The 21,486-nt window shown below is 40.7% G+C and overlaps 1 protein-coding gene across 1 annotated transcript in view; it reads right to left on the bottom strand.

Annotated features, from left to right (window-relative positions):
* Positions 1-21,486, bottom strand: part of Trpc5 (transient receptor potential cation channel subfamily C member 5) — a 277,912-nt gene that overhangs the window by 134,551 nt on the left and 121,875 nt on the right. The window contains exon 2 of the mRNA XM_075957321.1: positions 8,071-8,469. Within this exon, the coding sequence (XP_075813436.1) occupies positions 8,071-8,448 (378 nt within the window). The 5' untranslated portion in view covers positions 8,449-8,469. The remainder of the gene's footprint in view (positions 1-8,070; positions 8,470-21,486) is intronic.

The following is a 21,486-nucleotide window of genomic DNA, read 5'->3' as shown; positions in this document are numbered from 1 at the left end:
AGCAAAATCAAGGCAGTTGCTTTTTCAGGTAATTTGTCATAGCAAACTATTATTTCAAAAGTTTAATGCAATGATCATTTAGAAAACTCTTCTACCAGTGAGCTATTGTGTGTGTGTGAGAGGGGGTGGTAGAGAGAGAGAACAGAATCCTTGAAGCTAGCATTATAGGTAGGCAGTTGTACGTTACTTGATGTTGATGCTGGGAACCAATCTCAGGTCATATGCAAGAGCTGTAAGTGCTCTTAACTGCTGAGCCACCTTTTCAGCACCTCAAATTGAACATTTAAACCACTGTGTACAATTTGTACTTAATGTGCATGCATGTGTGCCCTTTTCTTGTGTGTAGCGTATTCAACTTGTTCATGGGTGTGCCTGTGTGCATGTGGGTGCATATGTTTGGCGACCAGAGGTTGACTTTAGGTGTCTTACTTGGTGGATATTCACCTTACTTTTTGAGGCAGAGTCTCTTATTGAACCTGGAGTTCATTGATTTGGTGAGGCTGACTGGAGAGTGAGCTTTGGGGATTCACTTATCTCTTTGTCTGCACCCAGTGCTGGGTTACAGATGCATGCTCCTAAATCCAACTTTTACATGGATGGATGCTGGGAATCAGAGCTCAGGTCCTCCTCATGCACAGGAGACACTTTGCACATTGAGCCCTGTCCCAGTTTCACTTGAGAAAATAGGTGGCATTAACCTGCAGATGGCATTAGCATGACTTAGCTAGTCAGAGCAGGAGCACTACTAGCTGTTTTAGTGGGTGCTTAGGTCATGCCAGGGACCATCCTAGTTAAATGCTTCCATACTTCATTCCACTCTTACTATAATTCTAGAAAGTCCATTCCCTCATTGTTCTGAGTCACAGATAAAAAGACCGAGGTATAGAGACACTAAAGTGACTTGTCCAAGGAAACACATCTAAAAGGGGCTGAATCCAAAGCATAGATGTTCTATAAATAGAAGGGGATTTTTTTTCTACAATCTCTCCTTTACTTTCTGCTCTATCTCACTGTGAGTTAAATTGATGGTCTCGGATCTTTAGGTCCTCTCCCTGTGTTCAAGTAACCTTTGTGCAGGTTCTCAGTGTCTGTCCTCCAAACTGTAAAATCTCATCCTGAGGTCAAGAGCCAGATAGAAGCAGGGGGTGGGTACCAGTGTCCTGTCGCTGATTTTCTATACCCTCAACACAAACACTTATCAGTGCTGTTGAGATTTAATCTCTGTAGCTCATCTGTGAGACCAATTTTAATTTGGAGCCATCTGCCACAGACAAATGAGTAATTATGGCAGAGCCCAGAGGGGTAAGCCACAGGGAAAAGGTTGGCTTAGCCTCTTTCTGGATGTCTGCAGTGATGCAAGTGACCAAGAAAGAAAATTACTTGGGTGGACTGCTGGTACAATGACTGGAAGCTCTACTTATCCATTGTACAAACCTTTAAACTCTTGTTACAAAGGAAGGGTGCCTTTGAGGTCATGCAGCTTCTTTGGTAACAGAAGGAAGATTGTCGCCATCTAGGCCAGACAGGGGGAGGTGATCTGTGAACCCTCCCACATACTGTACTCACGGTGCCTTGTGACCAGGGCCACGGGCCATCTGTCTTTTCACACCATATGACAATCGCAAGTAAACTAAAGCAATAAATCAGAAAATGGTCATCACTGACCTCAGTCTAACATTCAGAGTTTTCCCAAAGTCTTTCACATATTTCAATCTTAATTCTTCCTCAAAACAGACCTCTGGGTTAGGTAGCAGGTAGCTGTTATTAGTGTCATTCTTGATGGAACTGAACTGGCTAGCATTGAACGGTGAGTTGAACTCTGCTTTCTGTCCTCTACACTGACAGTATTCAAGTTGTCCTGATTCCTCAAAGGTCAAGGGAAAGCAAGAACGAGAGTGAATGAATATAAGTTTTGGTTCCAATCTGCAGTTAGATGAAAGAAGCTCTGGTTGGTTCTAGTCTCAGTGGGATTTTATGAATGGCTCCTACTGCTATAAAACCATGAAAGCCACTTTTCTGAACCAGTATCTCTCACAGAGCGAGAACTGTGCATCCCTAATGCTATGTTCAAATTATAGTAGCCTTGAGTATGACTGTATTTGGAAAATGGGTCTTTGTAGATGCGTTTGTACACAATGCTGCGATCATCCACTTAGGAAGAAGGCAATTGGGATGAATGCAGAGGAAAGGCAACGGAAGAGCACTTTGTATCTGTAGAGGCAGAGACTGGAGTGATACAAATATAAAAAGCAGGAGGGATTGTAGGCAACCCACACATCTTATCAGAAACCCCCCAAGAAGGAATCAGCCTTACTATTACCTTCATTTCTTATTGCCCTTTTCCTTGTGAAACAATACATTTATTTTGTTTTAAGCCATCCAGTTTATGATAATTTTTAATGGTAACCATAGAGAATAAATACAGAGAGCCATATAGACATCTTATCTAGATACTGGTGGAGACAAGATTGTTAAGGTGTTGGATTCAGGCCAAAATCCTGAGGTGCTAATACTGTAGGCATGTACCAAGGAACCTGGCTTTTGACAAGTTTCCCATAATCACAACAAGTGATTCAGAGTTAGTATTGTACATTCACACAAATACCAGCCTCTTCTCTGAACTATAGCTGAATCTGCCTTCCCTGTTGACAAGGCTCCTTTAAGCGGTCCCAAAGTCAGTGGCCGGAAGGCAGTAAGCAGTCTACATAAGAAGTAGGCTGGCATCAGATGTTTAGTTGTCCCTAAATTTTGTATTCTGTGACTAAGAGTGCTTATCTGAGAAAAAAAAAGTAAAAGAAATCACAAAGCCCCTAAATTGTCAAATTTTACTCCCAAAGAAATAGTCTGTTGTAGGTTAAAAAGTTGGCCAAAGGGTCAGAATCTGGAGCAACACACACACACACACACACACACACACACACACACTCACACACACATACCCCCACTACATCTTTTGGGTGTGGATAGTCTACCGGAAAAGATACCACAATTTTTATTTTAAGATTTGGTTCCTATTGAAAATTCAGGTCTCTGTATGAGTACCGATACTAGAAGCCAACGACAGCCATTTGTGCTGGGCTTTTGATCTTTATTGTAAAGTAGTTTTAATATGGCTGAGTAGCGGTAGGAGTGTAGGAAGCTGTAGCCTACCAGGTGCTGTGAAAGGGCCTGATCATGCCTAGCCAATGAGGCACCAGGCAGACTCTAGGTTGGCTCCTCTGGGCCTGATAGGCCTTAACTTCCTACAGCGGAGCATAAGGGAGAATGGGGTAAAGGAGTTACAGAGGGAATTTTGCTGCCAGCCTGGAACTTAAGACCTTGTCTACTAATGTGGAAGATGGCTCTGCTTTATCTTCCCAGTATTGATGGACGTCAGCTGTGCCTTATTTTCCAGCGCGACGAAGGGCAGCTGGCAGTGGTGCTCTGTGCCAAAGGTTTGCTGTTGCTGTTCAGATTGTGTGTGGAGGGGTGCCTTCCTGCAAATGGTCTGCCCCGCTGAACTCAAGGGCCTTAATGGGGTCTGCTTTGCTCACATTCCCGATTGCTTCCAGGTAAACCAATCTTGTTTTTGTCTTGAAGAAAGATAGGATTCTCGAACACTGTGGCAACCTGGTAGAGTTACTCATATATGAACTATCATAGTGACTCTCGGAATAACGGAAGACAATTAAATAGTAGAAGTTCATTGTTGAGCCTGGGGCGGAGAGGAAAAAGCTACTGAGGAGACTTGCGGATGGAGTTGAAGGTTCTGTACGGTTTAAACTACAGTGTTTATTTATGAGAGTGGGGTATTGACCAAGGAGGGATTATTTATGGCGGTGCATGACAAAAGGTCCCAACAAAACTGCAGCTGCACGAGTCGCCTATCCTAGGTTTCATATGTCTCATTTTATCACCATGAGCAGTTTGCTTCTATGAGCTAAGTTTTGCTTCTGACAAGGAGAGGTCACGACATGCACGTTAGTATAAGTTGACATGATGCCTTCCTTCCTGACTGGCAGATCCCCAGCATTTACTACAGCAGACAAAAAGATGAGAGAAATGGGACCAGCAAACATGGATTCAGTCTACACTCACTACCCAGCTAGGAAATTGTCCTGTGCTCTCCTCTTCCTCTAGACAGTTATGTGATTAAATGTGATTGATTGCAAAACCCCCAAAAGTCCAGTTTCAAAGAAAGTCTTGTGGTTTTTCTGGAAGATACCTTTAAATCCTTCATGTCCCTCAGCAAATATTTATATACCACTCTTATCTTGTGTGCACTGGTTCAGTATGGAGAGGGTAAGCATGTGTGGTGGCTTGAAAGAAAATGACCCCCAAAGGGAGTGGCACTATTAGGAGGTGTGGCCTTGTTCGAAGAAGTGTGCCATTGTGGGGGTGGGCTTTGAGGTCTCCTTTGTTCAAGCTACATCCACTGACTCAGTTCACTTCCTGTTGCCTGCAGGTCAAGATGCAGAACTCTTAGCTCCTTCTCCAGCATCATGTCTGCCTGTGTGCCACCATGATGATGATAATGGACTAAGTCTCTGGAACTGTATGCCACCCCAATTAAATGTTTTCCTTTATAAGAGTTGTAATCATGGTGTCTCTTCACAGCAATAGAAGCCCTAACTAAGACAGCATGGAAAGACGTGGGCATTAGACTGATAGTACACAGTAAGAGGACTAGATGTTCCTAGGAATGAGGGCACCCACTAGTACAAGGTGGCATGAGATTGTTTTCAAATAAAGGAAACAGCCAGTGTGGTACAGGAACTTAGAGGTTTGTAGCTGAGAAGGCCTTCAGAAGCCTCCCAGGTGCTTAGCTAGGAGAAGGGGATACAAAACAAATCAGTTTTGATGACCTTGGTAAGATGGACTGAGTAGGAAACAAACGGAACTTCTTTTCTAAATTTCTTAGGCCTGTTGTTACTAGGGAGTTCATCTGTCTTCTATTCTTGGACCCATCTCATATTCTCTGTGCTAGGATCCTAAGATTTCCAGAGAAGCAATGAGGCCAAGTATAGGGCTTTTAAAACTCCCTTTCACCCATGAAATTTTTTCCAACCCAGGTGTACAGGTATATAATATAGGTATACATATATTAAGTATTTACTGATACTAATGAATAAATTTATTCGAAAAAGATCTACTTTATTAAAGATGAGACCTAATTTGCATACTAATAAGATGAATGTCCTTGCTTATATTTATATAAAGAATTAAATCTTTACTGAATGTTTGATGCTGCAGAATATAGATCATTTTTGGTGATTTTGAGGGTTGAACAATATTTAAATTTTATAACCACCAGTGCTGAGAATGCTGCTATCTATAACTATATAGTATGCAATGGCAGAATTATGTTTAGGACTATTTAAGAAACTTGGATATTCTGTGCTGTCCCAAGCTAAAATCCACTAACAGATTTTTTTTAATGAAATAGCTCAGTGAACAGCTCTTAAAATCAAACATTTTAACAATCTAATTCCAAGATATACTAATTTAATGCTTAACATGCTGAGGGATTAGGAGAAAAATATTACTGAGTCTTTGTTTTTCATAATTATACCATTATGCTTCCATAATACCATAACCCTTGGTATGTAAAATAAAACACTGCACTTCACATCAGTCAATAGTCCCCAGTCTGGGCTGAGAAGTGTCACTGTATATAGTGTTAGCGTGTGCAATGTAGAGGGTGCATATTGTGTGTTCAGAACCAAGGCTGCAATGAGGTTGTGTGACAGATACATCATGAATGAGCATTTCCAGAAACCCCTGACATTCACTGAATGTGCTGAGTCTGAGTCAATTTTTACTGTTGTGCATTCAGGCGCCTTGTGATGCTGCCAATTTTTAAAAGACTTAGGTTATCATTTTAAATTATGTGTGTTCGTCTGTCTATATGGCTGTGCAAATGAGTGCAGGTGCCCGTGGAGACCAAAATAAGGGGCATAGAATAATATCCTGGAACTGAGTTACAAGTGCTCACAAGGCATTCCACTTAGGTGCTGGGAACTGAACTCAGGTCCTCTGCTAGAGCAATGCATGTTCTTTTCTTTCTTTTTTTTTCCTTTTCTTTTGGATTTTTTGAGATAGGGTCTCTCTGTAGCCTTGGAGCCTGTACCGGGACTCCTTCTGTAGACCAGACTGACCTTAAACTCATAAAGAGCCACCTGCCTCTGCCTCCCAAATGCTGGGATTAAAGGCATGCAATGCTTGTTCTTAAAGAGCCATCTCTCCAGCCTTTGTTGCCAAACTTTTAGCAACAGCCTGATTTAGTTGAGTGATCAGAGCCTAGCAAATAAAAAGGTTTAGAAGCTATTAACTCCAATAGTTAGTGGGATCTTAAACAATTGACTTAACAATCTTGTTTCTCACTGGCAAACAGGGATGATGATGATGACGATGATGATGATAATAATAATAGTAATAAATAATAATATTCAGTTTATAGAGTTCCCTAGAGGATTAAATGAATAAGTCATGTTAAGATGCTAAGCTCAGTACTGGTTACATATTACTCATTCATTAAATAAACATTTATCAGGCATTTTTCTCTGGTAGTGTGATATAACAAGGAACAAGAAAGATGAAATCCTTCTTTTCGTTGGGGGTATTATAAATGCTGAAGGAGAAGGGGATGTAGGCATTTTAGTCAAGGAACTGTTAATCTGTCCATTCCAGATTTTCCCTCCATTTTCTACTCTGAAAATCCCAGTGCTTTGCGAGTTGTCACTTAGTTTATTTTCATTGTTCTCTTCCTAAATGCATCTGTATTAAAAGCTATGGATTTTCTTCAAGCTCAGCTTTGGTCATATTTCCTAATGCTTGAGGATGACAGATTTTCATTGTCCATGTTCATCAAGGTGCTGGTTTGTCTCTTTCTATATTTGCCCAGTTTCCTTTCCATTTTCTTTATCATGCTATAATGCAAGCAAGGTCAGAGGTTTGGCAGCTAAGCCACCTTATCTTGGACATCCAGCCTCCAAAAATGGTTAGTAAAACAGACCTCTGCTTCATAAAGTACATCACCTCGAGCATTTCCTCCTAACAATGGAGGACAAACTAATAGAAGACATTGTAGTACTAAAGAGACAGACAAGAATAGTAAGATCATTTTCCTAATTCAGAAAGGATAAACCAGACTCTTCAGGATGGCTTCAGATCTGCAAAAAGAATTGATGCAATAAGACTAATGAGAAAATTTTTATGTTAGGGTAGAACAGTGATTCTCAAACCTGAGCATCCATCAGAATCCCCCCTGAGGGCCTGTTAAGGCACTGCTTATTGGGCAACATCCCAGAGCTTATGATTTAGTACCCTTATAGTGGGGCTCTAAGGCTTTGCAGTTTCCCTCAGTTCTCAGGAAATGCTGCTGCTGCCAGTCTAGGGGCTGCAATTGGAGACCCTCTCATATAGGAGAGTGATGACAGAGCAGGCAATACTAGTGGGGACTGGCTTAGAGAGGAAAGAAAGATGGAGGGAGAAACCATGAAGCTTGGGGATTGAATATGGGGGCAAGATTTGACTGAGAAATCAAAGATAACTATACAAAGATACCAACTTTTGGTGACTTAGAGATTATGAGATTCATGGAAGCAAACTTGCAAACGCCTATGAGTAGAATTCAGTCACATAGCGTGTACTAGGAAAACAAGTGAGGTTTCTCTTCGTCTTTGCACTACGGCACTCAAGGCTAAAGTCTTCTTGCCTTTTTCTGTGGAAGAACAGCCTTTCAAGGAGAAAGCGCAGGTCTGGATTTGCTCTCTTTTCTAGAATGTGACTTTTGAGTACGGGAAGGAAATGAAGATATAATGGGAGGTGGTAAAGAAAATGGAAAGAATTTACATATTCTAGACATGAAGAGCATGTCTTCGCACTGTTAAGTGTTCAATATGTATAAGTAACTAAGACCAAGAGACACAGCAAAAGAGTAAAATAGCTGGGACCGCCCAAGGAAGCTACCGAGACAACTGATAACAGTTTCTAAGACAAGCCCTCTCAATTCCAGGCTGCCAAACCTTTCCTTTGGACTCTGATGCCCTGATATTCTGACTGGTACCATCCTAGTGTGAATTCTCTTACCTGCTTCTCTCTACCGGGCTTCCTGTAGCTAAGCAGAAGCTCCACAGCGCCCACCACTTCCTTGCGGATGGCATAGAGCAATGCATCGCCCACATACACGCTATGGTTCAGCAGTAGCTCCATGATCTCCAAGTTCTCGTTCTCGATGGCAATGAGCAGGGCATTCCTGCCCAAAGGATCCACGCAGTTGATGTTGACATTGTAGTAGATCTCAGCCTCCTGCAGCGCCTGCTTCACGGTGCCATAGTCCCCCTTCTCCACGGCACTAAGGAAGGCCTTCTCCTCAGCAGAGAGCTCCGTCTCAGCCCTCACGATTTGCAGGGGAATGCGGTCTCTGTAAGGTGAGTAATTGACCTTCTTGTAGTACAGCTGGGCCATGGCTCACATCAACTTAGAAAGCTAAGTGTGGAGAGAGAGAGAGAGAGAGAGAGAGAGAGAGAGAGAGAGAGAGAGAGAGAGAGAGAGAGAGAGAGAAAAGATAGTTTTGGTTACCTGAAGGTTTCAAATGGCCACTCATCAATTCCTTTCTAACGGGATTTCAAAATTTCGAAGCGTTTCAATGACATCAATGTTTCACAATGACATCAATGTTTCACTGTTGCTGAGGAGCAGAGCAGCAGAAACCCAGGCTTTGGTCAGAAAGACTTGGGCTCGAACAGTTATTTAACACTCACCAGCCCTGTTATCTTGGATAAGTTACTCAAACCCTCTACTGCATTTGTTCCCAATATTATCCATACTCATGTTATTAGCAGTTATCAGTTATCATCTAGTGCTTACCAAGTCTCATGCTAGAGAACAGCCACTACCCTGAAAAGCTACTCTGATAGTTTAAGGAGTTATGGATTACCAGCCCCCCTAAAATATAGCACAAAGTCCACTGTCCTTTCCTTCCTTTTCACTGTCGAAAAATATCTCCGGGAATACTTAATACTGATGATCAGTGGTGCTAAGTTGCTGCTTGCGTAGGGCCAGTTACTTTTGCTCTCCCGGGTCTGTGGATTTTTTTGCAATCTAATTTCCAAGATTACACTTGCCACTGTCCCAGAGGCACATTTCAGACTGACATGCTGTTGTAGGAGCTGGGAGTACAGTTTAGTTGGTAGAATGTTTGGCTAACATCCACAGAACCCTATGTTTGATTGCTCACTCCACATGAGCTGGATGGGTGCATAACTGCAATCCCAACACTCAGAGGGTGGTGAAAAGAGAATCAGAAGTTCAGGGTCATCCTTGGCTTCACAGTGGGCTCAAGGCTGGCCTAGGATACATGAGACCATGTCATATATATATATATAATATAATATAATATATATACATATATATTATATAAATATATAAGACACACACATACACATATATGGTTTAGTGTTAAGTGCAGCCCTGCTCCTCGATGATGGTCACTGGAGAAGTATTGACTTTCACAGGACAAAGCCATCTGCAAAAGATAAGCCTGGACTAGCTCCCCAAAGACACCCCTATTTCTTTCTGCCACCACGCCAAACTCGGAAGCTAACAGACTGGAGAATCAATTTGACTTAATTCTGAGAAATGAATGGTCTGTTTTGTCTGTGCCAGATCTAAGGTCAGATCGCACTTAATAGAACTGATGCTGAGGTGAAAACTAAATAGGTTTGTACTGAGCTCCGGCAATGTGGTTAAATTTTCTCTGCGAGACCAAGAAAAGAAAAGCACCTGTGCCTGCAATCATATGGAATGAATCACAGGGTAGAGCTCTTGTTTTGCAATTTACAGATCAAATTCACTCCCATTCCTCATTGACTGCTTGCACTGGCCCTGTGAGGTGGGAATGATGGTACTCTTCAGAGGCAGAAAATGAGATTAGATCTATTAGCTGATTGGCTGTTCTGTCTCCACGGTCTCCAAGCCCCTCTGGAGTTAAGATGGCCTTATTTTAGTACTTTTCATTAAGGAACCATTTCAGTAGTGGAAGGAGATGGAAATGTGATAAAGAGCCCCTTGTCTCATCTCCTGGCTGTAAGGGAAGGCGAGGAACTTCCACAAACATTTACCTCACTCTTTCAGTTAATTACAGCCCTGCTTTGGCAGAGTGAGAAGCATATATTAGATCAAGTAGCATTTGCAATTCATATCCTTGTGATCTTCTGGGAAGTTAGCATTTGAAGATGACTGCTGGCTGCCTTTGGCCATGAACAGGCCCAAATGACGAATTCTTTCTTTGTCCAGATCTCAGAAGAGCAGGTGCTGCTTGGCTCTCTAGAGAGACTCTGCTATGTCTTTCACTAGTGTGTTGGTTAGGTTTTGTCAACTTGACACAGACTCCAGTCACCTGGAGAGAAAGGGACCCTCAAACGAGGACTAGTCTCCATCTTAACCGAGGACTGACCTCCATCACATTAGCTTGATTGCAAATTAATATCAGAAGGCTTGGTTCACCGTGGGTGATGACATCTCTAGGGAGTTGGGCCCAGGAAACTTAAGAAAAGTAGCTGAAGCTGGGTGGTGGTGGCATACACCTTTAATCACAGTCCTCAGGAGGCAGAGGCAGACAGATATTTGTGAATTCCAGGCCAGTCTGGTCTATAGAGTGAATTTCAAGACAGTCAGGGCTATATAAAGAAATACTGTCTAGAAAACAGAAAGAAAAAAATTAAAGAAAGAAAGAATGGAAGGAAGGAGGAAAGGAAGGAAGAAAGAAAGAAAGAAAGGAAGGAAGGAAGGAAGGAAGGAAGGAAGGAAGAAAGGAAGGAAGGAAGAAAGAAAGAAAGGTAGCTGAGGAAGCTGTGCAGAGCAAGCCAGTAATCAGCTGCTTCTATGGTTCCGCCTTCTGTACCTGCTTGAGTTCCTGCCCTGACTGATGGACAGGGATCGGCAAGTGTAAGACAAATACATCTTTTCTCTTCCAAGTTCTTTTTAGTCATGGAGTTTTTCGCAGCAACAGAAAGAAAACCAGAACAGCTACTTTCAAAGAACTTAGCAGAGTCTAAAGAAAATTGGCACTCGGAGAAAGCACTTGCCACTGAACAGCGTATGACTTTGATAACACTAACTTTAGCCTGCCTCTCTGCATCTGTGTCGGCATCAGAAAGTGGGAGGGGAGAAGAGGATGAGCCTCCGAAGACAGACTCAGGAGCTCTCAGGCTTCTGTCACATAACTTACTTGATCGAAGCACTTCCAGTGTGTCCGGTATCTGCTAATCCCTGTGGTGGGGGTAAGATGGCAGAACAGACCCTGTCTTCACCATTTTTATCTTCACTGCTAAAACATGTTGGAACTTTTGATCAGCCTGACTCCACTGTTTCCCCTCCACTTCCAGTCTACCCCTAATTTATTCTATGAAGCACAAATCTGATTTCGTTTTGCTAATCTTTCATCATTTCTTGATTCTCTCTCTCTCTCTCTCTCTCTCTCTCTCTCTCTCTCTCTCTCTCTCTCTCTCTCTCTCTCTGTGTGTGTGTGTGTGTGTGTGTGTGTGTACACGTGGGCATATGGAGGACCAAGATTAATATCAGGTGTCTCACTTTGTGACCATCCACCTTAACTTTTGAGACAGGGTATCTCAATGAACCTTGAACTCATGAATTTGATTAGACTTTCCCATCAGCAAATTCTAGAGGTCCTCTTTTCTTTGCCTCTTAAGTCCTGGGATTATACATGTGTACGCTCATGCTCAGTTTTTTTTTTTTTAATGTGGGTACCTGGAGATGTAAAATCAGGTTCCCATGCTTGGATGGCAAGCACTTTACTTAGTGAGCGTCTCAGCCCCTCCAGCTAGTCTTCTAATGCAATTACCACCTTTTATAAGGTCTGCAGAGGCTTGGCTCTTGTTTACTTTTCTGACCTCTTCTTAAACTACTCATCCTAGCCACAAATGTTTAACCTATGATGACTCTTTTGATTCTTCTGTGATGCCAAGATTTTTCCAACTCAGAGACCTTTAATTCCAAATTAAATCATTTTTTTCCATGTCCTTCCATCTTTTAGTTCTTACAAATATATCACCACTGGAGCCGCCCTCTTATGGCTCTCCAAATTAGTCCCTACCTATCCTTCTCTCTATGGCCCTGTCTTCTCCCTCTTTAATGCTTACCAAAATTTCTACTTATTTGTCTTATCAGTTCATTGTTCTTTCTAAATAGCCTTAAAGCTCAAGATCAAGAATTGTACCAAGTCCTGGTTTTCTGGTGCCCACTCCCTATTCAGTGACTGGCACAACCTGGATACTAGATTGATGCTAGATGAGTAAATAAGCCAACCTTACATACTATTTCATTATTTCTTTTCATCCCTTCTCGAGTTCTAGCCACATTGAACCATGTTCTGAACTTGTTCTTTTCGGCAAGTTCTTCGCATCTGGACATCACCTTATTCTCTCCACTTAGCTAACTTCTCCTCATATTTCAATACCTCCTCAATCATAATTCTGTTCTTTGCAAAAGTTTACCCAGTGCAAGCAGGAATTCAGCCAGTCTTCCCATTCTCTACTGCTAGGTTAATCACATTTCTTCAGTGATGCCAACTACACATTTGTCTTTCTATGACTAGGGTAACAGGACTTAAAACCTCTGTACTCCCAGCACTCACATGGGTTTAGAACACGGCAGGTAGTAGTTTAAATAGGCATTTAAGGAACAAAACCAATTGGAAGTTAGCGGAATTAAGTACTAAGTAGGTGGCACTAATTTGATGCTTTGTGATCTCAGCAAGGACTGGAGGCCTTGGAAAAGGGTTCATGGAGCAAATGTTGTGCTAATTTTGGGGAGGATAAATTAACTATAGAAATGTGACAGTCATTCTGCTCCAGAGAGGGAAGACGAAAAGTGATGAGATTGATCATGGCTTGGCTGAGAGATTGCTGGGGACAGCAGGGAAGGCTATTTTTCAAGCTACAGCAAAATATAAGTATTAGAAGTGTAATTCATAACCTCAGTTTTCTCAGCTGAGTAGTGACCTTAAAGATTTTCGACTTTTAAGAAACCACAATAGACAAAAAGGTTGGATGAGCATTTCAGGGAGCTTTATGACCATCTTACCAAAATACCACTGTGGAGGAAACAGAAGATACGTGTATCTCAGGCAAAAATAAAATTGAAGGGGAAAAAAAAACCCATTCTGTTCTCTATTATGTGCCAGGCATTATATCGGAAGTTTGGGCAATAAAGATATAAAAATAATCATTATAGTTTTGAATAGTTAATGTTTCCTGGGCACTGTGCCAGCTGCTGGGTCTGCACCATCACTACAACCGCTTCTAATAGTAATGAACGCAGCAAGCAGTGCCATTCATTACATTCTTACTCTGTGCCAGGTGCTAGGTACGTGGATTAAAATCACAAAGGAAGATGACACTAAACTCACGATAATTTGAGGCTTGAAGCAAGCATAATTGGATGATATATAGTCAAACCATAGTCTAGCTTTTCACGTTGTCTCTTACATTTGAACTAATCTGCTGTGTTTTGTTTGCAGTAAGCTGCGGTAGGAGAGTCCTCATAGAATCCTTAAGTTGAAAAGCTCACCTCCAGAGTTTAGTTTGAGATTATGATATTACAGAGTGATTCTTTTGTATTAAGTCACTAAATCTCCAAAACAACCACTGGAAGCAATAAAGAATCACATGGCTAAAATCTCGTAATAGCTTTACATGGATCCCATCATTAGAAATGTTATTATCTTGTAAATAAAAGTTTATCTGACTAGAAGGACAGAAAAGATGTGAAAAAGGGAAAAGGGAGAGGCCTTGTGTCTGACCTTGGGAACATCTTTATGAGCATATCATTTTTAAATTTAATTAATTGATTTTTTTAACCTGATTGAAATTTCCCCTTCATCCTTTCCTCCCATCCCCAAGACTCCCTTCTCTGCTCCCCTCAATCCACCCGTTCTCCATTTCTGTTCAGAAAGGGCCAGGCCTCCCATGGGTATTAAGAAAGCATGGCATATCAAGTCATGGTAAGACTAAGCACTGCCCACCCCCCCCCCCCTCTTGGGCAAGGTAATTCAGTATGAGGAATAGGCTCCCAAGAGCCAGTCAAAATCTTAGGGATAGCCCATGTTTCCATTGTTAGGAGTCTCACAAATAGACCCAACTATAGAACTGTTACATGTATGTGCAGAGGGCATAGGGCAGTTCTATATAGGCTCCCTGCTTGGTGGTTCAGACTCTGTGAGCTCCTATTAGCCCAGGTTAGTTAATTCTGCGGGTTTTCTTGTGATGTTATTGACCTCTGGCGCCTACAATCCGTCTTCCCCATCTTCAGCAAGATTCCCTGAGCTCTGCCTAATGTTTGGCTGTGGGTCTTTCCATCTATTCTTGGGAACCTCTTCTAAGGAGCCACGCTTAGCTCTACACTATGTGCTGAAAAGGAAACAAAAGCCACTTTCCTGTGTTACCTGTTGATATACGGGCCCATGCAAATGCTTAATGACTTGCTACCCCCTTTGAACTCTTCTAGATCCCACCATTGGAGCCACCCGGCCCTCATAACTTTTTCCTCACTTCAGCTGGACACTGATCTCCTCTCCATATGCTTACTACTAGTTTCTCTTCACCATTATTAAGGAATTAAGGAGCTGATGATGAGTGTCTGGGGTCTCTTGAACTGTTAGCGGGAAGATTCCTTCCTGTTGCTCTTTACCTTTAGACTTGCCGGATTGCCCCTCATTAGCTTAAGGCAAGTGTTTGAGGTCCGTTCTTAAATAAAGAAAACAAAACCAGCCTGTATTTCATGGCATTCTGCCAGTAAAGCCCATTGTCCGTAGAGTTCCCCAAACATGAAAGATTAAAAATTCTCTAACAAGCTGTCTCAGAGGGCTTATCATGTTCTCTCTTTCCTTTGATGCTGACCAGAGGAGTTTGTCTAATGGCATCTGTGACATTTGTGGGATTAAATCATGTGATTTCAGGAGCTAAATCGATGGACTGGGCAGAAGGCCAGAGTACAAAGTTGACTTGCCAAATCCCAGCCCAGATCACTGCCCGCACAGGTCCTTTTATTTTTTTTGTGAAGAATACAGTCTGGCTTTCCACCTAATTAAAAGTTAACTTCGTTAGAGGTATCTGGTATACACACACTGGTTAGATTGTGTGCCGGGTGGATTGAGGTTTTACTATTGGGAACTCTGTGACCTCTCATCATTATCCATGTTAAATATCCAATAGAACACACCTTCATTGACATTCTGATGCAAAGAAATTTAATGGTACATTTTTGCCACCTAAAGTATGGATACCTGACAATGAATCTTGCTGTATGCCAAACACTGTGATGTCTATGGTGTGTATTTCATAGACCAAAGTCCCTTTGTGAATTAGTCAGAGGAGGGTTGTGGGTGTAGAGTGTCAGAGCACTTTGGCTTCTTTCCAACTACAATTTTGCTCAATTCCTACTTTTATTTCATTTTATTTATTATTGGGCTTTTGAAGCAGGATCTCACTATGCAGCTCAGGTTGGCCTTTAACTCATTGTTCTACCTTAGCTTCTAGAATGCTCGAATTATAGATGTGAGTCACCACTCTCAGTTCAAACTTCCTAAACAGGAAAGTAGTAAAACAATAGTCATCCTCTGTCAAGTTCATATGATTATTCTCCTGCAGAATGTTCTGCAGGTCATCTATAATATGCTCCAGTCAGGTGAAAGGTTCCTGTGACAATGTCCTTGATAATGACCATGTGGTTACAGAGCACCTGTGCTGATAGGAAACTAATCTCTTTCTGAAATCACATGCGTACAACTTTCAGTTCCCAGCATGTGCTCCCTCTAGAGCAATGTCCAAAAACCCATTTTTTTCCCTCCACTGATTGCCTGGCAATACTTGATGTTAGTAATCATGCTTTTCTCTTTTCAATTATTTCCTTATCTGAAATTGATATTCTGTTTCATAAAGTTATGATAGCAACCAATCATTTTTTTTTTTTTTAGGATTAAGGCCCACTCTATGAGATGGAACCAAAACCTGATACTGCTTAAGTGAACAAGAACCTGTGGCTAGCTTGGTCATGGGCCCTAATGGAAAATCTAATGCTATTATTCTGCTAAAGGAACATATCAATAAATGACTCCCAATGACATATTTCTATACCAATAGATCAGGGCATCTCTGACTCCTCATTGGAGAAGCTTCTTCAATTGTCCACATATTGTTTATTATTTAAGCACTTAGCTCTTTCATATAAATACCATATGAACAATAGCGTTATACATCATGTGTGCTTGACAGTTCTCAGAAGTCAATACATGGTAGGTTCTCAATAAATATGCATGGAAACACCACATAACAGAGTAGTAGAGATAGACAGGGAAATGCTCTGTTGGTAGGACCCTGCTTTTGTTTGTATGTATGTCACCACCATAACGTCAGCCAATAGCCGCTGAGATACCAGCGGCTACTTCCCTTCTCGCTCTCTTTGCTTCCTGCTCTGGTTCCGGCGACTAGACTTCTTCCTGATTGCGCAGAGGGCTGTTGTCTGGGACGGTTATCTGTTTTTCCCCTTTAAATAAATACCACCCTATTAATCATAATTCCAAACTGGTGTGGCATTGTTTATGACTTATGCCTTTACTCCCTCACCACACGGAGAGTCTTAATCACTATAAAGCTAACCCAATATTGGTAATTTTGTTTCTTTGGAGAGGCAGAAAGCTAGATTTAGGGAATTGAAATAATTCTGACCAATGAGATGTTCTGAGAGATTATTTCCTTTCTCCCCCCACCCCAATGTCATTTGAACGTGAAACCAAAGATGTCAGCAGCCATTATGTGCAGAAAGACAAACATTAAGCCATGTAGCATACATGGTAATGATGCCCTAAATTGGGTCTTTGAATTAATCCTCGTGAATCTCGCTCAACTTCTGTACTTCTAGGTGTAAGATGATAGCTCCCATTTCCTAATAATCTACTTTTATCCAATTTTGTTAAAAGAACTAAAAACACCACTCACATAATAGCATTTTCTCAAATATACATTACCAAAATGAAACCTCTGAGATAGAAAATGTGAACAATAGTTCCATTAAAATAGTCTGAAATATCTATCTATTCAAAGTCACTCAGTTCAGATGATTTTATATCTGTGCATAGAACTTTAAAAAGACACCTGATTTTCTTGATATTAAGAATATTTCAAAAAAGGATATTTCAGATCACAAAAAGAATGAGCAATCTCAAACTAACTCTGTGGAGCTAGAATAACGTAATGTTCAAACCTAATGAAAATGCCCTAAATCAAAACTGTATACCAATTTTAATCATGACAAAACCTTCGAGAATTTTGAATCAAATATTAACATTGAGCACTCATTTACTTAAGAAAATCTAAGTAAAATTATAAAGTAAGTAAAATAATTCTACAAAATTTATTATTATTCCAAATTAATAAAAATCCAACAATTTATGAAATAGTAAACTCATAGCCACTAAAATCTAACAACAACATAGAGATGGTACTGTAACTACTGGTATTCAGAATTTTAAATTCTGAGTAATATATTGGAAAGCACATGAAATAATCATGAATATTTAGACAGAAATAAAAAGCATATTTATATACACAGTGTATATATATATGTGTGTGTGTGTGTGTCTATGAAAACATCCAAGAAACTAACAAAGGACTGTTAGAAATACAAGAAATTTTGGTGGGGTGACAAAATACAAGAAAATTATTACCGTCAATTAGAAATTTCCATGAAAACATCCAGTTCATCATAGGAACATCATGTAAAGATCCTTAGTTATAAACTTAACAAAAAGGAATACTAATCATGTAACAAATTTATTGGAGAGTATAAAACTAGGCCTAAGGGAATAGGAAAACATGTTACTGAATAGACGGATTTTATCTACAAAATACAATTTCCCATATCACAATATACATTTAAATTTTCCACACTAGGATATATATTCTAAAAAGTACCAAATATTCAGGGTTTATACAGAACTGGGCAAAATGATCTTTAAATGGAATGATAACTGCATACAAATTATATGAAAATTTTGAGCAAAGTGAAGGAAAGATACCAAAAAAAAAAGACACACTAAGGAATTCCAATTGTCACTCCACTATCCATCGACCAACCCGACAGAAATTAACTTTGCATGTGTTACACTCCCAGGCCGAGTTCCATTCACCCAGCATATACATTGGCCTAGGCTGGTCAATTCCCTAGAACCTTGTTTGCTAACACTGGTCCCAGTCTCTCAGGCTTTGCTCTGCTCATGTATTCTGTGCGCTAGTTGAGCCATGACTGCCCCAGATTCCCACCCACCTGCGCCCTCCCCACATTACCAGAAGGCCCAGTTTAAGTTGATCATGCAGCCCAGCCTGGTGACCAACTTGGATTCCTTCCTGCCTTCTCACTTCTCACATTGCCCAGGCCCAGCTAAAGCAGCACAGCTGGCTCAGCACCCAGGCTACCCAGCAAGAAGTCACATTTGCAGGTTTCCTTGGTTACCGCTGAATTGGACTCACACCCTTTTCCTCCAATCAAAATCCGACACTGAGTATCTGAAAGATTGACCTATCAACATTTAATAGACAAAATGAATCTATACATTTGAGAAATACTCGAAGATACTAACTGTAAATTCTAAGGTAGATAATAAGAAAACAACCAAAGCCTGCCATGGTGACCCACATCTTTAATCCCAGAACATGGGAGGCAAAGGCAGGCAGATTTCTGTGATTTTGAGACCAGCCTGATCTACATAGTGAGTTTCAAGACAGTGAGAGCTGCATAGTGAGACTCTGACTCAAAAACTGAGAGACAGAGACAGTCAGAGACAGCAAAACAGAAAAAGATAGAGAGATACAGATATATAGAGAGAGGGAAGGAGAGAAGGAGTTAAAGGAAGGAGGGAGAGAATAATGTAAAAATACCCAGAAAGGGAAATGAGAAAAGCAGGTCATGATGAACTGCGGAACAAAGACTGTTTATAAAAGAAATAGAAAATAAATATTAAATATGCAGAAGCCTAGGGATTACTGCTTGAAGGATTTGGACAAGGGAAATGAAAAATAAGTTTTAAGATGTTTGGAGGAGAAATCTAGTCAACATTTGAAACTAAGCACTGAGAAGGACAGAGATAGAATTCCCAGCAGCAGTATACTGTTCAAAGGTTCTCAGCTTTTGCTGTACATTGGAACCATTTGAAGAGTGTTAAAAAAAAAAGTACCCATGCCTGGGTACTTTTACATTAACATTTTAAAATAGCTCCCCAAACGAATGTAATTCACATGTGAGACAGACCACCATCATTGTCAAAGACATCGAGTGCTGTTGGGAGTAGATGTAGTCATCATAGATAACAGAAAGAGATTAGAATTGTTGGGAAATTTTCTTTCTTTTTTTCTTTCCTGGTTTTTCGAGACAGGGTTCCTCTATGTGACTGTTCTGGTGGCTATCCTGGAACTGGCTTTGTGGACTGGGCTTGCCTTGAACTCACTGAGATCTGTCTGCCTCTGTCTCCCAAGGAGAAATTGTCTATAGAGGATGGAGAAAGGCTTAGATCTTTGTTTTCAAGCACAGTAGCCATAAACCACAGGTGAATATTTAATGAAATAATTCAGCCCCTCTGTTGTACCAGCTACATACTATTTTTTTATTGGTTACTATTTAAAATGTTTCATTTATTTTACAACCTGATCTGTTTCCCCTCCCTCTTCTCCTCCCATCCCCTCCTCTCCCACTGCCTCTCCTCTAACTCTCCCCCATCCACTCCTCCTCCATCTCTGTTCAGAAAGAGGCAGGCCTCCCATGGGCCTCAACAAAGCGAGCTAGGACCAAGCTCCTCCCACCACATAAAGGCTAGGCAAGGCAACCCAGCATGGGGAATAGTTCCTCAAAACTGGCTTAATTGCCAAGGACAGGTCCTGATACCTCTGCTAGGAGCCCTACAAACACACAAAACTATACAGCTGTCACACACATGCAGAGGGCCCAGGTTGGTCCTACTACCAGCCACATTTTACACACTTAACAGACACATGTCCATAATATGATGCTGGATTCTGGAGGAATAGGATGCTTTCATGCTTGTTGGCCTAAATGCCTTCTTCACCTTTGAAATGTCTATAGTAAAGAAGATTTCTCCAATTCTACAAAAAATTATACAGCATATGCGACCAAATTTGGGTCCTTTGATTTGTAGAATGCATTTTCATGGCTTTGGGGATGTATGCAGTACTCTTCTCCATGTAGGATATTTCCTCCACTTGATAATGTTCAGGGAAGTTTTGTCACACCCGTGGAAGCTAGATTAAGTCAATACTGTTCACTTTGAGCAAAATTATATATTTTCTCCTTCATGTCACTTCTGCTGCACAGGGGACTTTAAATCTCTTGCTCGAAACTCATTATCACCATGTCTTCAGGATGTTCTTTGAAGCAGTCAAGGGAAGACAGGAAGCAATGACACTGACTGTAGAAACTAGAAGGCAGTATAATTGGTTAAAGGTGCGGCATCTGGATATTAGGCTGAGAGCTGCTTTTATCCTTGATTGCGTAGCTCATGACAAATCGGTGTCATCCTTCGCTTACCCCTTAAATTTGAAATCTGAAGTGACAATGTTCACAAGGGAGTTTATTGGCAAAGTCTCTTTAAATGGGGCGGAATGACTTCTTATTAATTGTAGGAACATTTAGAGGATATGGGCAAAGGGTACATGAGAGTTCTTTAGATTCATTTTTGCAACTTCTCTACATCTATGAAATTATTTCAGAATAAAAATTAGATGTATGCATATGAGTAACTTATGAACACTTTCTCATAAAAATTCAAATGATATTTAAACTAACCCTTTATCTTTCCCCTCTGTGTATTGTTAATGTGTTTGTTCTTAACATAGGTTTTTCTACCCAGTGTTTTTACTTAATATTTTGTAGGAATATTTCATACATCACTTCCTACATTAACATTTTCTGTATCTCCATCCTCAGCACTATTTTCCCTTGTAGGAGAGTGGCCTCAATTTAAGAGTGAGATATTGTGTTTCATACAGTCACATGCTAGCACATCATGCTAAGTGGCTATATAATAGTTTATTAATGTTAATAAACTTGACTATTCTCCATTTTAAAGACATTTAAGGTTGCATTCACTTATATTTATTGCTATAAATTAGCCTTTGACATTATACATATATTTATATATTAAGATCTTTATATATATTCACAATTATTTTCCCAGTACAGCTTCCCAGAAGTCAAATTACCAGGGCATTAAAAAAAAACTCTCACTACATACTGATGAATGTCCTAATATTGGTTTCCTTTATCAGCAGTGGTTTTTACATGGGGAGAAAAACACAAGAAATCCCAGGTAACAAAACTTAACCCTTCATGTTCAATGTAAATGATAGTTCAAAGTTCTTTCTTTCTCAGCCATTCCAAGAGTCTGTGCTGTCTTAACAAATGGACACTTTGGCGTGG

The sequence above is a fragment of the Microtus pennsylvanicus genome, chromosome X (genome assembly GCF_037038515.1).
Source record: "Microtus pennsylvanicus isolate mMicPen1 chromosome X, mMicPen1.hap1, whole genome shotgun sequence".
NCBI classification, from domain to species: Eukaryota; Metazoa; Chordata; class Mammalia; order Rodentia; family Cricetidae; genus Microtus; species Microtus pennsylvanicus.
The sequence above is the reverse complement of the archived record's forward strand: the minus strand, read 5'-3'. Positions and strand labels throughout refer to the sequence as shown.